The sequence below is a fragment of the Felis catus genome, chromosome B1 (genome assembly GCF_018350175.1).
Source record: "Felis catus isolate Fca126 chromosome B1, F.catus_Fca126_mat1.0, whole genome shotgun sequence".
Lineage (NCBI taxonomy): Eukaryota > Metazoa > Chordata > Mammalia > Carnivora > Felidae > Felis > Felis catus.
In genome coordinates, this window is record NC_058371.1 from 15,932,951 (window position 1) to 15,952,105 (window position 19,155).

The following is a 19,155-nucleotide window of genomic DNA, read 5'->3' on the forward strand; positions in this document are numbered from 1 at the left end:
AAATTTAGCCCAATGAAACTATTCATACATTTCAATGGACATTTTCGTATAGGATAATAGGCTACAAATTGAGCCTCTTTCCCCCCGCGAAGAGAGAGCCCGAGGGGGGGAGAAAAGAAAGCAAGCGACGTGGTCAGGGAGTCGGGGGGAGCGTCGCGTGCCAGAGACCGGCGGGAGGGGCGAGGCGAGGCGGGAGCCTCGTGTGCCAGCCGCAGCCCCACACCTGCCGGGATGTCCGGACAAATAAAGCGGTGTAAACAAAAAGGGGGGAGATGGACGTGTCACCAAGTCGTGTGAGAAAAGCCTGGGAACAAACGGGGCGCCTCCGTCTCCAAGAGCTCTCCCTTGAACCCGGCGGAACAGCCTATTAAAGGCTTACTTAATTACTTTAATGACTCTGGACAGGCTTTAAAACGCACTCGGCGCTGGGACTGCGGGCTTGCTGGGATTTGTAAACAGGCAATCGTGTGAGACTCAGCGGTGGGACTAAAGGAGGCGACACTGTTTTTGTGAGGGTCCTCGCCCCCCGGTGCCCGCGGCCGCTGCGCCCCTGCGCTCTGCGTCTGCTGCAGGCGCTCGCTCGCCCGCCGGCCCCAGTTTACCGCCTCCTTTTCCCGCCGGGGCTGTTGCCATGCAAATGTTATTCCCCCGCCGATCACGTGTCCTTTGAAGGGCCACGTGGATTAACAAAGCTGATCTGCCCCCAGCTCGCCCCCCTCGGCTGCTAATTTTTTTTTCTTAACTTCTTTAAAACTGATCTTGAATGCATACATCCCCCCAAACGCAGCTCCCCTAATCCTATGGAATAATTCAACTCGTGAATGCACTTGGAGCCCTAGATGACCGCTTTATAAGGCAGCCCCTCGGAGTTGGGAGGCTGCAGTCTACCTGGGACACTCGAGGAGGCACACGAGGCGGAAAGTGGACGGGTGACTCGCGCCACCGCCTCTCCCGAGGGCGCGTCCTGACCAGGATGTCAGACAAGCTTAAGGAACGCAAAGTGAGTCGGCTGAGCCCAGACAGCCCTTGCGCCCCACTGGTGGGGGCGTCTGACTCCCGGAGCCGCCACCTGGCTGGACCGACGGCAGGGACGTGGCACACGGGACTCTCGTGCGGAGGAAGCTTGAGTGGTTTGGGCGGGGAACGAGGACAGAGAGAGGAGCTTCCTCAACTCGGGAGGCCGGTGGCCACCTCCCCAGTGCCCTGGCGCTCAGCTGGACGGCGTGGCCCAAGCCGGGCGGGCGGGCGGCCGGAAAAGGAGCGCACTGGTGCGGGCGTGAGAGGGCAGGGCTCCTCTGACCCCCGTCCGGGGGGAGTCCCTGGGCCGCGTTGGGGGCTGGGAAGACGGTTGACACGCAGCTGCAGCCATGCCTTTGACGACTCCCTGGGCAACACTATCCTAAATGTACAAACCTCTGTTCGCAGAGAACCCCTGTTTCCCACAAAGTGATAGAAAAGCGGAGGAGGGACCGGATAAACCGCTGCTTGAACGAGCTGGGCAAGACGGTACCCATGGCCCTGGCGAAGCAGGTAACGTCAGAGGCCGAGCTAACAGAGCCAGGCGCTGGGGATCCTCCGCTGCCACGCTCGGCAGGGATGCAGGGAGTCTGGAGACGGAGAGGCCTTTGCAGCGGCCTCTTCTCCCCGGGGGTCGAGCGCTGGGCGAGCCCCAGGCGGCCCTCGCGCGGATCCGCCCCAGCGCCTCCTCGCTGCCCGGGATAAAGCCGTGCACCCCGCCTGCCCGGGTTGGCTTGCGCCCGCTGGGTCGCTGCGAGGAGCTCTTCCTCCTTTTGCAGAGTTCCGGTAAGCTGGAGAAGGCGGAGATCCTCGAGATGACCGTTCAGTACCTGAGGGCCCTGCACTCCGCTGATTTTCCCCGGGGAAGGGAAAAAGGTGGGCGCGGGTTGGACAAAGGGGAACCTGGGCGGGGAGCGTTCGCCACACTGGCACTTGGGGCCGGGAGTGGGGGTCAAAGGGTCCTCGTGAGAGGTCTCCACTCTGGATGCGGCCCGAGGGGGTTGGGGGCGGGCCGAGGTTCTACGTAAGCAAGGGGACAGGAGGACAGGTTTCTGGGGATGCTGGTTCCGTCCCCTCCTCTCAGGTGGGGAAGGGTGGGGTCAGGCTCTTAAGGAAAAGGAGTTCTTTTGCTTTCGCTGTTCCGGTCTCCAGACTGGGGGTAAGGGAGGACAGGCCTCAAATGGGATCTCGGGCCAGAAAACGTGACGGGAGAGTGCCTCGGGCTCCCGGTGGGGAAGGGGCTGCTCATGGTTTGTTTCTTTCCTTCCTGCGGGTTTGCTCGCCGCTCCAGCAGAACTGCTAGCAGAGTTCGCCAACTACTTCCACTACGGCTACCACGAGTGCATGAAGAACCTGGTGCATTATCTCACCACCGTGGAAAGGATGGAGACCAAGGACACCAAGTACGCGCGCATCCTCGCCTTCCTGCAGTCCAAGGCCCGCTTGGGCGCCGAGCCCGCCTTCCAGCCGCTGGGTTCGCTCCAGGAGCCGGATTTCTCCTATCAGCTGCACCCAGCGGGGGCCGAGCTCACGGGCCACAGCCCCGGGGAGGCCTCCGTTTTCCCGCAGGGCGCCGCCCCCGGGCCCTTTCCCTGGCCGCACGGCGCAGCCCGCAGCCCGGCGCTGCCCTACCTGCCCGGCGCGCCGGTGGCGCTCCCGAGCCCCGCGCAGCAGCACAGCCCCTTCCTGACGCCCGTGCAGGGGCTGGACCGGCACTACCTCAACCTGATCGGCCACGCCCACCCCAACGCCCTCAACCTGCACCCGCCCCAGCACCCTCCGGTGCTCTGACGCCGCCTCGCCCGCCTGGGTTCTCCGCGCGCGCCCGGCGCGACGTAGGAAAAACACCGTACGTTGTACAGATGTAAATAGTGTGCCAACAAAAAAGCTGGGTGGGGGAAGGTCAAGAGCAAATTAGTCTCCTGAAGGATCTCCCCCTGGCAATAAACGTTTTCTGATAAAGACCCAAGAGATGGATTTCTTTGTTACCTTCTGCTCCTCCACAACCACCCTCGGAGGTGCCCGAGGGCGAGCGCCTGAGAGGGCCCAGGTGACGGTCATCAGTACTTGGGGGCGGGAGGCGCTGCGAGGTCCGGGGCGGCGCGGGGGGGGGGGGGGGGAGCCTAAACGGAGCTTCGCTTCGGGGCGGGAATTCGGGGCTCCCTCCCCTCACCCGACTGGAGCGCGTCTTGGGCATTTGCCTCAAGGGAAGGGCGCACGCGAAAAACTGGGGCCCTGGCTCTCAGAAAATGCAAATCAAGGACCCGCCCCAAGCCGGCCCCGGCGGACTGTCGCCAGCTCGGACCTGGGCGCCCTTCCTACCCCGAGACGAGGCCGGGGGTCGCGCGCGCACCACGCGCCGGCGGGACCCGAGAGCCGCGCAGCTCGGGCCCGCGGGACGCTGACTGGGTTTACAGCCTTCACACGTCTCCGTAAGACACGGAGCGAGGAAGTAACTTCTGAGTTCTGGCTCAGAAACAACGTCCGACGAAGTCTGTTATTTTAGGATGACAACTTCTCCGCGCGCGGGAGGGCTCGGGGAGGCTGGCCTTGCCTTTTGCGCACAGATCGGCTCAGCTTCGGAGACGCCAGGCGGCCGCGTGAGGAGCCGGCGACCTGCGGGTCCGGAGACGCGCTCCCCAGGGGAGTGTTCCCTCTGCGGCTCCGCCCTCCACCGGCGAGGGGTCGAGGCGCAGGACTCTCCGTCCAGGCTCTCAGGCCCGGTGAGAAAAGGCTTCCCTCTCCCTGGGGGAGGGAAGGTGGATTTTAACCTTCTGCTCAACCCAGAACGTAGCGAGGCAAGTTTTCAGGGTCCAGGGGAGACTTGGTTAGTGATCTTTAGGAGACTGGGGTTTTCAATGCCAGTTGGATCTGCGCCTTACCCACAACACAGCGATACATTTAAAGCAGCAAACAAAAATTTTGTTTTTCTAAGACCCAAACGGCAAACTGAGACTTCTGTTGTTTTATGGAAACAGGTGAAATGAACAAGGGATCCAACTGGCTAAAGTTGTGTTTGTGGGGCTTTACATTTTTCCCCTTCGTTGATTTTTTTCTTTTGTTCCCCTATTTCCTTTTTTGTTCCCTAGCTTTGACGCCCTTTACATAAATAATTCGAAAACAGGTTTTCCTGTTTCCAGAGGCCATTTAACTGAACTACAATGATTTGTCTTCTCCCAGATCAGCTGGAGAACAATAAATTAACTTACTCCGTTTCTAGGGACAGGGTTTCAGGGAGCTCTGACCTAGGCTGTTGTCTGAGGTCGTGGAATGAGGTGACCTGGAATTTGTAAACCATCACACTTGATTGTACAGAGACGGTGCAGAAAACAAAGATAAAACCCAGTTCGTTGCGTTGCCCATTAAGTGAACCTTAAACGTGCATGCAAGGGGCAGGGGGATTCTGTAAACCTTAGAAAAGGTCTTGCAAGTAAGGAGTTCTAGCCCTTACACTACATGTCACTACAGTACTTATCTAAAATGTGAGACCCCAACAAATACCTCCTGCCTCATGAACTGATATAGTTAGAACATGAAAGCAAGTGTCAGGCCGGGAAGCCTTCCGGATAACAAATATACATTGCACAGTATGGGATAAAAACAAATTATGCAGAAATGAGAGAATGCATGGTGCCTATTATCGGAACACATGTCTTACACCCATTTTCATCAGCGCTGGATACAGAATATGAAGAAGGCCTTTCAGGCTTTTTTTCTCTGAGCATTAAGCCAATCTGAATTCCCTTTGGCAGTGAAGCATTAAAGATATAGTGTTACCCTGGAAATATAAATTATTAATATATTCAGCATTTTTGTCACTTCTCAACTGTTAACCAAATTAGACAAAACTTTCTTTTACTAAGTAGATTTTCTCTTTGGGATTAGCTTTGGGAATGCACAGGGCCACCACAGCAAAAACTTTGGTCATTTACATATAATTTTGCAAACTTCCACTGGCCCATGACAGTCTTTGTACCTCAAATGTTGGTATTCTTGATTTTTTTTTCCTTCTCATTTAACTGTGGAGGATAAAACCCTGCTTTGGATTTACAATGACTTTAGGATAAAAGTCTCCCTCCCCATTCTCTTCCTCCCCCTTTCTGTGTGTGTGTGTGTGTGTGTGTGTGTGTGTGTGTGTGTGTGTGTGTGTGTGTTGTGTCTTTTTCTGAAACCTTCATCCAAAGTTCCAATCCTCCAGGCTTGGCCAAAAGTCAAACTTGGAATAGTCAGACTTTGCAAAAGATTTAAAAAAATGTCACTACAAAATGGAATTGATTCAGATCAGATTGTGACTTTAATGTGTCCTGTCCTGCACTTTCTCTGACAACACATTACTCCCAGCCTCCCTGTCCCAAGCCCCCCACCTCCCCCGCCTCTGTCTGAGTCTCTTATGCCCAATCCTTCCACTCTTTCTTTTAAGTAAGTTGTATAGTAATGGTTTCCAAGAGAGGCTCAACCAAACCCAGAAATAACAAAAAACAAAAAACAGTGGGTTTGGCTGGAGGTGACCCATTGTGATACCTCTGAAAAGGGCAACCTCTTGTTTCTTGGGCTTCATCCTTGAGTGGGCAAGAATAAAAATAATCATCCCCATGAAATCAAAGGTTTTCTCCAGAGGCTTGAGGAACAAAGCTGATGGCTGGCGCTTTGGGTCGGTCCCCGTGGCTCTGTAGGGCTAGAACTAGGGGCTCCCAGGCGCTCCAGCCGCCCCTGCCGAAAGGGTGGTAATACAGAGCTCACTTGTGCTTCCAAGCGTTATTGAACACAGTCCATGTGTCAGTGGGGGCCCTCTGGTCTGGGCTGCGAGCTACCAGGCAAGGAAGGCTTGGAATTGCGAAGAACCTGGTAACGGGTGTCTGCATACAGTAACGCACCAAGGAAAAGGAGGCGACGGGGGGGGGGGGGGGGGGGGGGGGGGGGGCATTCAGTAGGTGCTCAGTAAACATTTTTGTGGAATGACGAAACGAACCCCCTGACAGTGCTGAGCCTCTTGGAATTCTCTATCTTGGCTGGACCGCTTGTTTCTGGCCCTCAGGCCCCCGCCCACTCACTGCAGCAGAGGCGAAGTACTCTGCACACATTCTGAGAGTTGTCAGACACGGCAATGGCTCCGCCTTTGCCTAGAAATTCTACCTGGTGCTCTGGCAGAAAGAGACGCCGCTTGGCCTGTTTGGTTAAGGCAGTTAACTCTCTCTGAGGGCCCAGCTAAATGCAGACCCCAAATCCAGGATTTGAATTTGATTTCAGGACTAGTCTTAGGAGGGTTCTGCTCCTTTCGCGTGAGAAAGAGCCAAGATGGGGCTGAGCCAGACTCTGCCCTCTTTTCTGCCACCTCTTTTGGCTTCTGGAGCCGAACCACCTGGATTTGCATTCCAGCTGTGCTGCTCACTAGCTGTGTGCCCTCAGGCAAATTGCTAAGCCTCTCTGTGTCTGTTTCATGATCTAGAAAGTAGATTAAGAGCGCATAACTTCATGTGGGTTGCTACGACGAGGAAGTGAATTGGTACCTTCAAAGCACTCTAGACAGTGTCTGGCCCATAGTGAATGCTCAATAAACGCTAGCTATGATAATAATGATCTACTACTCCCTCCTTTCTCCCAAAGAGTCAGATCCTCTTCAAAATAAAAAGCAAAATGTCAAGGCAATCACTAAAAAAGCATCTTAACCCCCCACCCCCCAAAATTAAGTCCCAAGGCTTGCTCTGGAACAAGGCAAAATTCCCCATTTAGGGCAAGTGGGGCTAGGGAGCTCTAATTCCAGCCCATGGTCAATTTGGGGGCCGGGAGCCTCTCTCCAGGTCATGGCTGGTAGCAGAGCCCCCCTGATAACCTTGAAATGCCATCTCACACTCCTCCACATACAGAAGGCTGACCTGATGTTCTTCTGCAACCGCTCTGGTACCCACCTTCCCACGTGCTCCTTCCAATTACACATCGACGCCCGTTAACATACAACTCTTGGCCCTTGCAAATTCTTTTTGGAATGTGGGGGAAACAAATAAACGAATTCAGTATTCTTTAAGCACACTTTCCTTTTTTTTTTTTCCTCAGCATTTCCTCCCTTTTTCCCATGCAAGCCTTTCACCTGTCCTCTCCATCACCCATCTGCTCCGCTTCTGGCCCCAGACTCACCCCCTGATGTGGATAAAGGCTCTAGAGTGACCCTGTCTCAAGTTCTCACTCCTTTTCTCCCTTGCCCTTCAGTCCTGATTCTCCCCACTTTTTGGATTGCTTGGCTTCTGCTATATGCTTCTCCATGTGTCAGTGGCCTGGCGTATGAATGGGCCTGTGTGGGGCCCCCAGCGAGGAGGGGTATCGCAGGAGTGATCCCTTCAACACTGCTGGTGCTCCCTTCCTGCTCTGCAGCTATACGGATGGTAGTGCTCAGGAGGCGGGCCCAGCCCTGCTCCTGAAGCCTTTTCCCTCCTGCCAACCTTTCCACAGGAAGCAAGCAAGCGTCCCTACTAAGCTGGCTGGCAGATTCTCACTCTTCCTGCACTTTTTCTGGATAAGTTTACTTTTAAGGTCAAGGGTTGCAAGCCCCCTATCCACCTTCTCTACCCACAGAAGGCACATCCTCTAATCGGTAGCAAAATAGACATTTTTATCTCCTTCTGACACCTGTATCTACATCTCAAATGATTCTGCGCACAGCGTGGAGAAAAAAAAATGACTAGTTTATCAGATACTCCAAAACCCCAGAACCTGGGGGCCTGTGTGTGTGCACCCAGGAAGGCAGTACACACAGATGCCTGCGTGCATCAAGCGGTGCAGGCCCGGGGTGCCTGCACGTATGCACAGGGTATCTGCTTGGGTACACAAGTGTGCACATGGGGGGGGGCAAACTGGGGCCAGAGGAAAGAGCCACTGCTGAAGAGAAGGGCAAGGTTAGAATTTGAGGGAGCCAGCTCTTTCTGGTTGGCTTGGAAGATAAGGAGCAACCGTTATGAAGGTCTGCCAGTCTGTCCCGTATAGTCTTTGACAAACCCTGTGTACAGTGGGGACAGCTAGAGCAAAGCAGAAGAGAGACAGTAGGCGGCATTATGCCCAACAGGAAAGTCACCGAAGCCATAGGAGATGGGGTGGCAAACAGCACAGGAACTCTGGGCTGAGCTAGAGAGGAAAGGACCACAAGAGAACTGGGAACCTGAGCACTTTTTAATTTTCTCTATTCCCAAATGGCCTCCCTTATTATGTGTAGTTTAAAAGCAAGAGTCCATAAAAATTATTAGTTAAAACTTTATGCTAAAACATTTATTTTTTTAATTTTTAATGTTTACTTATTTTTGAGAGAGAGAGAGAGAGAGAGAGAGAGAGAGAGAGAGAGAGCAGGGAAAGGCAGAGAGAGAGGGAGACAGAGAAGCTAAAGCAGGCTCCAGACTCCAGGGTGTCAGCACAGAGCCTGACACGAGGCTTGAACCCACAAACCGTGAGATCATGACCCGAGCCAAAGTCGACACAAAACCTACTGAGCCACCAAGGCGCCCAATAAAACCCTTTCAATACAATATTTCTAAGGGACCTTTTGCAGTGTTTCACAAAACGAAAGTCAGCCCCTTCTATCCCTGTTTCCTTACAGATCCGTCAGTCGAGATGTTCCACAATAAAATAGTGGAGTTTCTGCTCGAGAACACCAGGGCTTCATTTTTCACATAAACGTGATCTCTAGCTTATATTTGTGTCAGAATATAAAACTATGACCTAGCCCCGTTGCTCTTTCCAAATACGACGTCAGGTGTACTTCGTGAAGAAAGAAAAATTGCTAGAGGAAAAACGGCCGGTGGGTGGCCATGGGGAGAAGAGCTATGACTGCAACCACCCAGCCTCAGCAAAACTTGGGGGGGGGGGGAATCTGGGGGAGCCTACTCTGGGCACTTAGAGGAGCTGTTCTCGAAAAGGTCACATTGGAGGGAGGCTCATTTGCAAACGCATATTCTAGCCGGAAGCCACAAGCCATACATCTGTGAAAGCGTGAAGGGTCGCTGATCTCATAAAGGCTTCCTCCTCTGACATCCAGGAGAGAGGCAGACACGAACACCATTGAACCTCATCCGAATTACATCACGGCTCAGCCAAAAGGGCAAGAGCAACATGGGTTTCGTCAACTCAGAACTGAATCATACCTGTTCTGCCCCTGGGCCCTGGCTGATGACGGCCCAGACCTACGTGCTGAGGGAGGCCGCATATCATTGCTGGATCGTTCATCTTGGAGGGACAACATGGAGCGAAACGTTTCTTAGAATGCAACTAAAAGTCGAAAGACAAATTTTAACAATTTGAAAGCCGCTGAAAGTAGGATTGTGTTATCTGCTTTCTTGGTATGAAAATTACATTTATTTGTCAGCGAGACCACATTTTCGAATCTCTTCAATTACGAATTACACAGACAGATGGCCCGAAAGCTGAATATGCTTTGGAGGGTGATGGATGCTTGGAAACGGTGATTCCCAAGAAGCGTGGAAGGACCTCCTGCGAGGACAGTCCTGTGAGTAATAACCAAGTGATGTGGAGAAAGAGAATATAGGACGAATTTGTGTTGTACCTGATGGGGGTCTCTGGACACAAGGTGTGTGCTGTGGTTTGCAAACTTCTTCCAGGAAAGATCCGTCGTCTGCTTTCTCATCTAACATCTGGTCATACTTTGACGGGACACGGTGAACCTCATCTTCATTAAGGAGGAAGCTGGAGAGCGTCGGTACTGATCCGAGTTCTGGGAGGGAAAGGGAGACACTACTACCAACATCCAGCTTCCAGCTTCTGCAAAAGCCCTCTGGAGGGTCTTCCAGTCACCCTGGAGCTACAGGAGAGAAGGCCACTGGACGAATCAACTCTTTCGCCCTAGAATATATAAATATATCAAGACTTAAATGTTTCCTCCCTTCCCTTCTCCCTTTCTTCCTCTACCCACGCCGTCCTGCCCCGATCACCAACTTTTTCTCTTACAGGGTAGGATCCAGTTATCCTGAAGGTCTCTTCTGCCTTCCTTAATCTAGGCAAAGGCATCCTAGGCAACAGAAGGGAAAGTGCTTCGGTTTCACTTTCAGCTCTCCCGGCCTCCAGGTAGACTCACAGTGTGTCTCCCGCTGAGTCACCGCTATGCCTCAGCCGGCCTCTCTCCCTTCTCAGCTCCACATCCACACCGTCGTCACATCGGCTTGGTTTTACCTGCTACCTCTTGAATCCGTTCATTGCTATCTCCACTGCCACAGCCAGAGACCAGCCTGCCAATGTCCCCCTTCTGTTCTTCCCACCAATTCTCCCAGCTTCCATGTCTGCTTCCTCTAATTCACTGTCAACATGGCAGCCAGAGTGATTTCTTTCTAAAACACAAATCCAAAATGCCCGCGTTTAGAATTGTTCAGTGCCTTCCCGGTGCTCTTAGGATAAAGTCCAAGCCCCTGTCAGGTCCTCCTACCGTGGGCCCTGCATACTTCCCAGGCCCCATTGCCTGACACTGTCCCACACTCAACATCAGGCACACGGACTTCTTTCATTGCTCAGGACTACAGAGCTCTCTTTCACGCCGGGTGGGTTATGGCAAACGCCACATTTCAGAGGCAAAGAAAAGTTTCGGGTACCTTTTCCCCTAGGCGACCGGGCAGCGCTCTCAGACCTGCCTACTCTTCTCTGACGAAATATTGATCTGGATTCTCGTCAGGTGTGGGAAGGCATGATTGCAGCAACATTGCGCCCACTCATACAGACCCCTCTCTGACATGGCTTCAGAAGCTCTAGGTATGAAACACTGAAAAAATTACATGAAAAGTATGCTCTGGTCTATATGTTTTCCCTGGACTTTTAAAATCAACCAATTAGCATCATTGTTTGAGGCATTCAATATTTTCAGTAAGGCACGGTGATTAAGAACTTGGGCTCTGGAGCTAAAATGCTTTTTTTTTTTCTTTTTCTTTTCTTTTCTTTTCTTTCTCTCTAGAGAGAGAGTGAGAGCACGAGAGGGGGGGAGGGGAAAAGAGAGGGAGAAAAAGAATCTTAAGCAACCGCCATGCTGAGCACAGAGCCTGATGCTGGGCTTGTTCAATCCCGTGACCCTGAGATGATGACCTGAGCTGAAATCAAGAGTCAGACGCTCAAATGACTGAGCCACCCAGGCGCCCCCTGGCTCCACCATTTTCTAGCTGTATAACCTTGAACAAATTATTTAACAGCTCTGTTCTTCAGTTCCCTAGTTAAATGGAACGACGGTACCTACCCCACAGAGGAAATGGGGGAATTGTTAATAGAGCAATGCCTGGACAATGGTCTGTATCCAGTAATTTAGCTATTATGGCTGAAATATGCATGAGATTGTTATACAGACTAAAACAATTTCCTTTGAAATTGATAACCTATTAAAAATATTGAATTTCTAAAAAATGTTTATTTTTGAGGGGTGGGGAGGGGCAGAGATAGAGGAGAGAGAGAGAAACCTAAGCATGCTGCACGCTGTCAGTGTGGAGCCCAAAGTGGGGCTCAATCCCACAAAATCATGACCTGAGCCGAAATCAAGAGTCGGACGCTTAACCGACTGCGTGTGTGCGTGATACTGAATTTTCAAGAAAACAAAAACAAGAACTTCATCGTGTCAATTCATTGTCTCTTTTCTCTTGAGCCAGTCTTAGTTTTTCTTAGTTTCCTTAGTTCCTTAGTTTTCCTCTCTGCATCAGAGAAGACATCTAGAACGGAAGAAAGGAAGAGGTTTTTATTTTAGGACTTGCTAGGTATCAGACACAGAAGGTTCTAAATGGAGTTCAGAGCAGCTAGGGGACAGAGTAGGGCGAGGGGATTGGTCTTAAAGCTGCAAACACGCCCACTGGGGAGGCCTTAGCTGAGCTGAGGAAAATTAAGAGATGGCCCAATCCCCCAAAGGCACTCCTTGAGGTCCCTGCAAGGTTCCCTGCCTGGAACAGTGCTGGGCGCTCTACTTCATCTCCACGGTAACCTCTGTGGGAGGTCACATCACCCTCAAGTTTCAGATGAAGGCTAACTCAGAGAGCCTGTCCTAAGTCACACAAAGTCTCTTTTGTGGCCGAGCTGGGATTTGAACCATCATATGTTTGCTCCCCAGCCCAGAGCTCTTTCTTCTGTGCAACAGCTGCCACAATCAGGAACATTTTCACACTTTCTTAGAACAGTCTGGTTTGGATCTAAGTTCAAGAATACTCTTCTTCTGCCCAGTTGTGGTTTTCTGGGGCCTCAAAACCAGGCAGTTGGATGTCCTAAAGTCTCTAAAATCCAGGTTGAAAAAAATAACCTCCCGTTAAAAGACGAATTACAGAGGCGCCTGAGTTGCTCAGTCACTTAAGCATCTGGCTCTTGATTTCCGTTCAAGTCATGATCTCACAGTTCGTGAGTTCGAGCCCTACCTGGGGCTCTGCACTGACACTGCAGAGCCTGCTTGGGGTTCTCTCTCCTTCTCTCTCTGTCCCTACCCCCCTCTAAAAATAAACAAATAAACTTTAAAAAAACTAATTACAAAAGCAACATATGCTCATTGCAGAAGGCTATAAACACATCCAAAAGTATAAAAGAGGACACAAAAACACCTATAATCCCACCATCCAGTTATAAGCACTAACATTTTTTATACATTTCCTTAAAAACTTACTATGCACACACTAATTTTAAAATAAGTTTTAAATAGCCAATATGCTTCTATGATATAAAACATTAAAAGTACAAAAGCGTAAACAGTGAAAAGTCAGTCTCCTTCCGACCTCTGCCCCCAGCCAGCCAGTGCTTCTCCTGGGAAGCAGTCACTGTTACCAGTTATTTATGTATCCTTTAAAAGATAGTCCGTGCATGTACATAAACTAAGTCATTTTACATTTCTCTTTATCTTTAAAAATTTTTTTTAAGTTTATTCATTTACTTAAGTAATCGACACACCCAATGTAGGGCTCGAACTCACGACCCCGAGATCAAGAGTCATATGCTCCTGTGAGTCAGCCAGGCACCCCCAATTCTCTTTATTTAAAAAAATGGTACATTCTTGGGGTGCCTGGGTGGCTCAGTTGGTTAAGCGTCCAACTTGGGCTCAGGTCGTGGTCTCATGGTTCATGAGTTCGAGCCCCGCGTTGGGCTCTGTGCTGACAGCTCAGAGCCTGGAGCCGGCTTCAGATTCTGTGTCTCCCTCTCTCTCTGCCCCTCCCCTGCTCGTGCTTAGTCTCTCTCTCTCTCTCTCTTTCTCTCTCTCTCTCTCAAAAATAAAAAGCAACATTAAAAAGAATTTTTTTAAGGATACACTCTTTTATGAGTAGATATAAACATATACCTAGTACTTCGTTCTCTCTAGATCAGACTCATCTTCTGTCTCCTGTAGTATCACATGTCCTTCCTAGCATTTTGCACTCATAATCATTCAGGTGGTTTGCACAGGGCCAGCCAAAATCACCTTAAAATCTGCCTTGCTGATAAATCCGGTGAGAGAGGGACCAAGTTCTTGAAACTTCTTCCTGAGATCATCCCATAAATACTGCACCTGAGACAGGAATCAGAAACCGCATCCTGTGGGCTGCCCCTATAATGGGATGTGTGATGCTGTCTCTGGACAACATCCTTCTGGTAAATCACGTCTTTTTTTTTTCATTATTTTTTTTAAACGTTTATTTATTTTTGGGACAGAGAGAGATAGAGAATGAACGGGGGAGGGGCAGAGAGAGAGGGAGACACAGAATCGGAAGCAGGCTCCAGGCTCTGAGCTATCAGCCCAGAGCCCAATGCGGGGCTCGAACCCACAGACTGTGAGATCGTGACCTGAGCTGAAGTCGGACACCCAACCGACTGAGCCACCCAGGCGCCCCAAATCACGTCTTTCTAAGTAGTAAGGGCCACTGGGTCTAAACAGCTTGCCTGTTCTACCCATTACCATTCTGGCTTCCAAACTGCTTGGAGCTCCCTGAACTTGCCAAGCCCTCTCCTGCCTTTGCAAACGCCCTTGCCCCTTTCTTCTATAAAGTGGTTCCACCACCACCCCCAACCTCCCAAGCTCCCCTCTTTCCCTGCTGAACCGCAGCCTCCCCTTTGAGATGGCTTCACCTGCTCTTCTGGATGGCTTCCCCTGAAGCCCCGCCTCCCTACCTCCCCCTCTCATTAAGCCCTTCTGTGTGTTACTCACTCCACCTGCCAAAGCCCCAGTCCGTCGTTCATTTCACAATACCTGTTAGGTGCCTACGCCAGGGATTGAGGAAATGGGGAGTAAGGCAAGCGATGGCCCGATAGCCATCATTAAGCCTATATAGCCTAATAGAAGAAATCAGGCAAACAACTAAAGTGTGATAAATGCAAAAAAGGACCATGTGGGGTGCTGGTGGGGGCAGTGTCCCCAGCAGAGGCTCCCAACTGGTCCAAATGGGACAGAGAAAGGGGAATTTCAGCTGATGCCTGAAGGAAGAATAGGAAGTGAGTTGGGGAAGTAAAGGAAGAGGGTTTCAGGTAGAAAAGACATCTTGTATGAAGGCTCAGAAGCATGAAAGAGGAACTTTCAAGGAATTCATGGTTGCCCAGATGACTAGTGAATTGCTTTAAGATTTGACCAGATATGTCTTTTAAAAAGATCACTCTATGGGGCGCCTGGGTGGCTTGGTCGGTTGAGCGTCCGACTTCGGCTCAGGTCATGATCTCACGGTCCGTGAGTTCGAGCCCCGCGTCGGGCTCTGTGCTGACAGCTCAGAGCCTGGAGCCTGTTTCAGATTCTGTGTCTCCCTCTCTCTCTGCCCCTCCCCTGTTCATACTCTGTCTCTCTCTGTCTCAAAAATAAATAAACGTTAGAAAAAAATTTTAAAAAGATCACTCTATAGCCTGGTGGTTGCCAGAGCAGGGGGGAGGGGAAGGGCAAAATGGGTGAAGGGGAGTGGAAGGCACAGGCTTCCAGTTCTGGAACACAGATGGGACGAGAGCTACAGCACAGGCAATACAGTCGGCCGAACTGTAGTAGCCTTGTATGGTGACAGATGGTAGGTAGGCCGTGGCGAGCACAGCATAACATAAAGAGTTGATGAATCACTATGTCGTATACCTGAAACTAATGTAACATCGTGTCAACTATACTTCAATAAAAAGAATTTTTTAAATACAAAGATCACTCCGATTTCTGTGTGGACTGAGTCTTCAGCGCAGGAATGGAGATGGGGGGAACCGTGTTCGTAGCATTTACACGAGATTTCTCTCTACAGAGTTGAAACCCAATAAACCCAATAAACTCAAGTTTTAGGATTCTGCATTATTTTTGACAGCTGATTGTTTCTGAGCCTTTTTATTTATTTTGAGAGAGACAGAGACAGCATGAGTAGGGGAGGGACAGAGGAAGGGAGAGCGAGAGAATCCCAAGCAGGCTCTGCACTGCCAGCACAGAGCCCAGTGCGGGGTTTGAACCCACAAACCCATGAGATCATGACCTGAGCCAAAACCAAGAGCCAGGAGCTTAACTGACCGAGCCACCCAGGCCCCCTTGTTTCTGAGCCTTTTAAAAGGGCACTAGATTAGGGACACACGGGTGGCTCAGTCGGTTTAGCGTCCAACTCTTGATTTCAGCTCAAGTCATGATCTCACAGTTCATGAGTTTGAACCCCACATCGAGCTCTGTGCTGACAGTGTAGAGCCTGCTTGGGATTCTTTCTCTCTCTCTCTCTCTGCCCTCCCCCTACCCTATCTCTCTCAAAAATAAACAAACATCAAAAGAAGATAAAAAGGGCACTAGAATGAATGAATGAATGAATGAATGAATGAATGAATGAATGAATGAAAGGGCAACAGATTATATTCCTCTCTTTAGCACCGGAATGTAGCAGAGGTTATAGCACAGCCTAGGGGCTCAAGAAAGGTCTTTAAACGACCAATGGAAGCCCATAGCTTACGCCCTAAGATTAGGCTCATTTCTTGTTAAGCAGAATAGAGCAAGAATGCAACACCACACAGTCTCCTACTGTTCCTATTAAAACATACTATCAAATTAAAAACAATATCATCTTTATGAAACTAACCCCAATTTCCAAAATGGCACAACACGTGACAAGCATTAGCTACAGCAGTGGAAGCAACCCAAAGGTCTAACCGTAAGCGGCCACTGAAACAGATCCCTGTGCAGGCAATGCCGGGCACGAATGACAGTGGTTCGGGGAGTGTGAATTCCCTGCGCACAAGAATAAAGCCGGAGGGAAACGCGGCCGAATTGACTGCCGTGCCGGTGACGGCATTGCCAATGTTAGGGAAGAGACTAACGATAACAAAATGCTTCATAAGAACTAAACACCTTTTAAAATCTTTCATTGTAAAATTAAAGACACAGGAAACCACATGAAACAACTATTGGTTTGATGTATTTTAAGGCGGACACTCTCAACTACCCCGCAGGTCAAGAAACAGAACCCGGCCATCTCCGTGTCGCCTCAGCCCGGTCCCGAGCCCTGGATCCCCAACCACGTAGCCACTGTCCTGACTTCCACAGCAACCACTTGCTTGGATATTTAAAAACAGCTTTATCACCCAAACGCGCATCCCTGGACAGTAATATAGTTTCGTTTTTGTCTTGCTCGTCTAAACAAGATTTGATATATCTTCTAAATCTTCTTTAATCTGTAGACTCTCCCCTCCATCCCGGTTCATTTCCTTACAATTTATCTGTTGGGAGGCCCATGCCATTTGGTATGGTCAAATAATAAAGATGATATTGCCATTTGGGTCTTGCAGAGGCTAGATTTTGCTGGTGGTCAACTCGTGCCCGGCTCAACACGTTCCTCTTGCGTTTCCTAGCCTGCAGCTGGATCCAGAGGCTAGATCAGACTCAGGTTGGATTCCTTTGACAAAACGAAGCACTCCATTTTTATTAAACCGGAATGAACTATTAGTAAATCCTGCATTTCACCTTGGGCTCCCTCAGACTTGTTCCCAGCTCTGCCTGTCTGCTCTGCTCTCGGCTGTCCGTCTGTCCGTCGGGAAGATGCTCACCGTGTCCGTGCACATCCCCCTTTTGGCCCGAAGAGTTCGCTGCCCTGATCAGCATCTCTGACGCAGAGGGAAGCCACTAGTCTCTCACTGCTTTGGGCGGAGGCTGGCCTGGCCTGCTGACTGTATTCACTGACAGGACACCCACGAAGCTTCACGGAATGGACACATTCTCTCCTCCTCCACTCCAACATACTTGTCTTTTCCACACTTGTTTCCCAAATATGTCTTTCAATCATACTGAAGGGGGGAAAATGACTTTAAAGTTTTATTTTATTTTTTTAACGTTGATTTATTTTTGAGAGAGAGCGAGACAGAGCTTGAGCAGGGGAGGGGCAGAGAGAGAGGGAGTCCCAGAATCCGAAGCAGGCTCCAGGCTCTGAGCTCTCAGCACCGAGCCCGATGTGAGCCACCCAGGTGCCCCTGACTTTAAAGTTTTAAACTATTCCAGGTGGCTCAGTCCGTTGAGTGTCCGACTTCGGCTCAGGTCATGATCTCACAGTTCATGGGTTCGAGGCCCACGTCGCGCTCTGTGCTGACAGCTCGGAGCCTGGAGCCTGCTTCGGATTCTGTGACTGCCTCTTTCTGCCCCTCCCTGCTCATGCTCTGCCTCTCTCTCAAAAACTAATAGATGTTAAAAAAAAAAATGTAAGTTTGAAACTGTTCCAGGGACCTCACTGAAAATTCTGAAACATACCTTTACGTCACTTTTTATCTTCCGAATGCACTTTTGTCCCAGAGGCACTCAAAACAACAGGATAGTTACCCGATCACTGTCATCAGCATATCCTACGAGCCAGCTGGTCAGAAATGAAGTCTGACCACGGTAATGGATGGCTTACGACAGTCGTGCTAATAACCAAAGTTTATGGAGCACTGTTTTTTGAAGAATTAAAACTACCTCAGCAGTGGATTTCTCCAGAGGGAGAATAAACAGATCCTATTTTTCAGATCAGACTGAGTCACGTGCCATCCCGGCCTCACATGCCAATGACACAGCATTGAACTCGGGAGTCGGCCTCGGCACTTTCCTCTCTCGCCTCTACACACAGTCCTTCGCCAAAGGCTTACATTTTTCCACTTGTCCACACGGTCCGTGACACTCTGCAGTCCAAGCCACTATTTCTCATCAACAACACTGCGTGGCCTAACTGGACATCCAGGCTACGCTTTTAGCTCCTCCAAACCCATTCTCCGCACGGCAGTCTGAGCGGCTGGTTTACGTGGAGTTTACATCGTGTTTTCCTTTCCTTCCCCACCAGTGACTTCAATCACCTCTCGCTGCTGCAGTGAACTCCAAACTCCCCACCGCAGCCCGGAGGTGGGTTCCAGACTCCTGTCCACCCCTCCCACCTCCTCATCCCTGTTCTCCCCACGGGTCTCCCTGTGCTGCCCGCCTGCCGGGTCTTCCCTCGGTTCCTCTAAGTGGCTGTCCTCCTCGGCCTGGGGCCCCTCGCACACTCTCTCCCTCACTCTCACGCTTTCCCTGTCAGGTGCCACTCACTTATCCACTAAAAAACCCACCAGGGGAAACCTGTTGCTTTTCTCTCTTTCAAACTACTCATCATAATTATTTTTAAATGTGGTCAACACATATACAACCTAAAATTAACCAGTTTCACTGTTTTCAAGCGTATGGTTCCATAGCATTTAGTACATTCACACTGTTGGGCAACTGTCCCCAACCAGCCATCTGCAGAACCTTTTCGTCTTCGCTTCCTGAAACTCCGTCCCCTCTAATAACTCCCCATTCCTCCCTCCTCCTGCTCCCCGGCACCCGCCCTTCTACTCTCTGTGTGAATGTGACTCCTATAGGCGTCTCATGTAAGTGGAACCAGTCGACGTTTGTCCTTTGGTGTCTGGCTTATTGCACTTAACCAATAATGTCTCGAGGTTCATCTGCATTCTAGCATGTGTCAGAATGCCCTTCTTCTTTAAGGCTGAATAATATTCCATTATATGTATAGATCACATTTTGTTTATCCATCCATTGATGGACACCTGGGTGGCCCCCACCTTTTGGCTACTGTAACTAATGCTGCTACGAACATGGGGGTACAAACATCTGTCCAAGCCTTCTTTCAGTTCTCCTGGGTATATGCCCAGAAGGGGAACGGCTAGGTCATATGGTAATTCTGTTCTTAATTTTATAAGGAACCACATAACTGTTTTCCGGAACGACCGCACCACGTTATATAC

The 19,155-nt window shown here is 50.4% G+C and overlaps 2 protein-coding genes across 15 annotated transcripts in view; one reads left to right on the plus strand and one right to left on the minus strand.

Annotated features, from left to right (window-relative positions):
* The window catches only part of LOC123384769, a 104,999-nt gene that overhangs the window by 40,022 nt on the left and 45,822 nt on the right, over positions 1-19,155 (minus strand). For 7 of the 12 annotated variants that reach the window (XM_045055218.1, XM_045055217.1, XM_045055222.1 and 4 more), the window contains one exon: positions 9,560-9,727. The exons of 2 other annotated variants lie outside the window; for them this stretch is intronic. In XM_045055218.1, coding sequence (XP_044911153.1) covers positions 9,560-9,727 — 168 coding nt within the window. Of the gene's footprint in view, positions 1-9,328; positions 9,487-9,559; positions 9,856-19,155 lie in introns of those variants that run through there. 3 more of the 12 variants (XR_006596289.1, XR_006596290.1, XM_045055223.1) reach the window with 2 other exon arrangements.
* Positions 209-2,986, plus strand: HELT (helt bHLH transcription factor). 3 transcript variants are annotated; one of them, XM_045055226.1, is made up of 4 exons: positions 209-1,000; positions 1,426-1,530; positions 1,797-1,893; positions 2,309-2,986. In XM_045055226.1, exons 1-4 carry the CDS (start codon positions 974-976, stop codon positions 2,806-2,808), a joined length of 729 nt encoding a protein of 242 aa, XP_044911161.1. In that variant the 5' UTR covers positions 209-973; the 3' UTR covers positions 2,809-2,986. The 3 variants fall into 3 exon arrangements, with proteins under 3 accessions (XP_044911161.1, XP_044911162.1, XP_044911163.1); XM_045055227.1 differs by having other exon boundaries at positions 284-1,000; positions 2,312-2,986; XM_045055228.1 differs by lacking the exon at positions 209-1,000 and adding an exon at positions 1,019-1,268.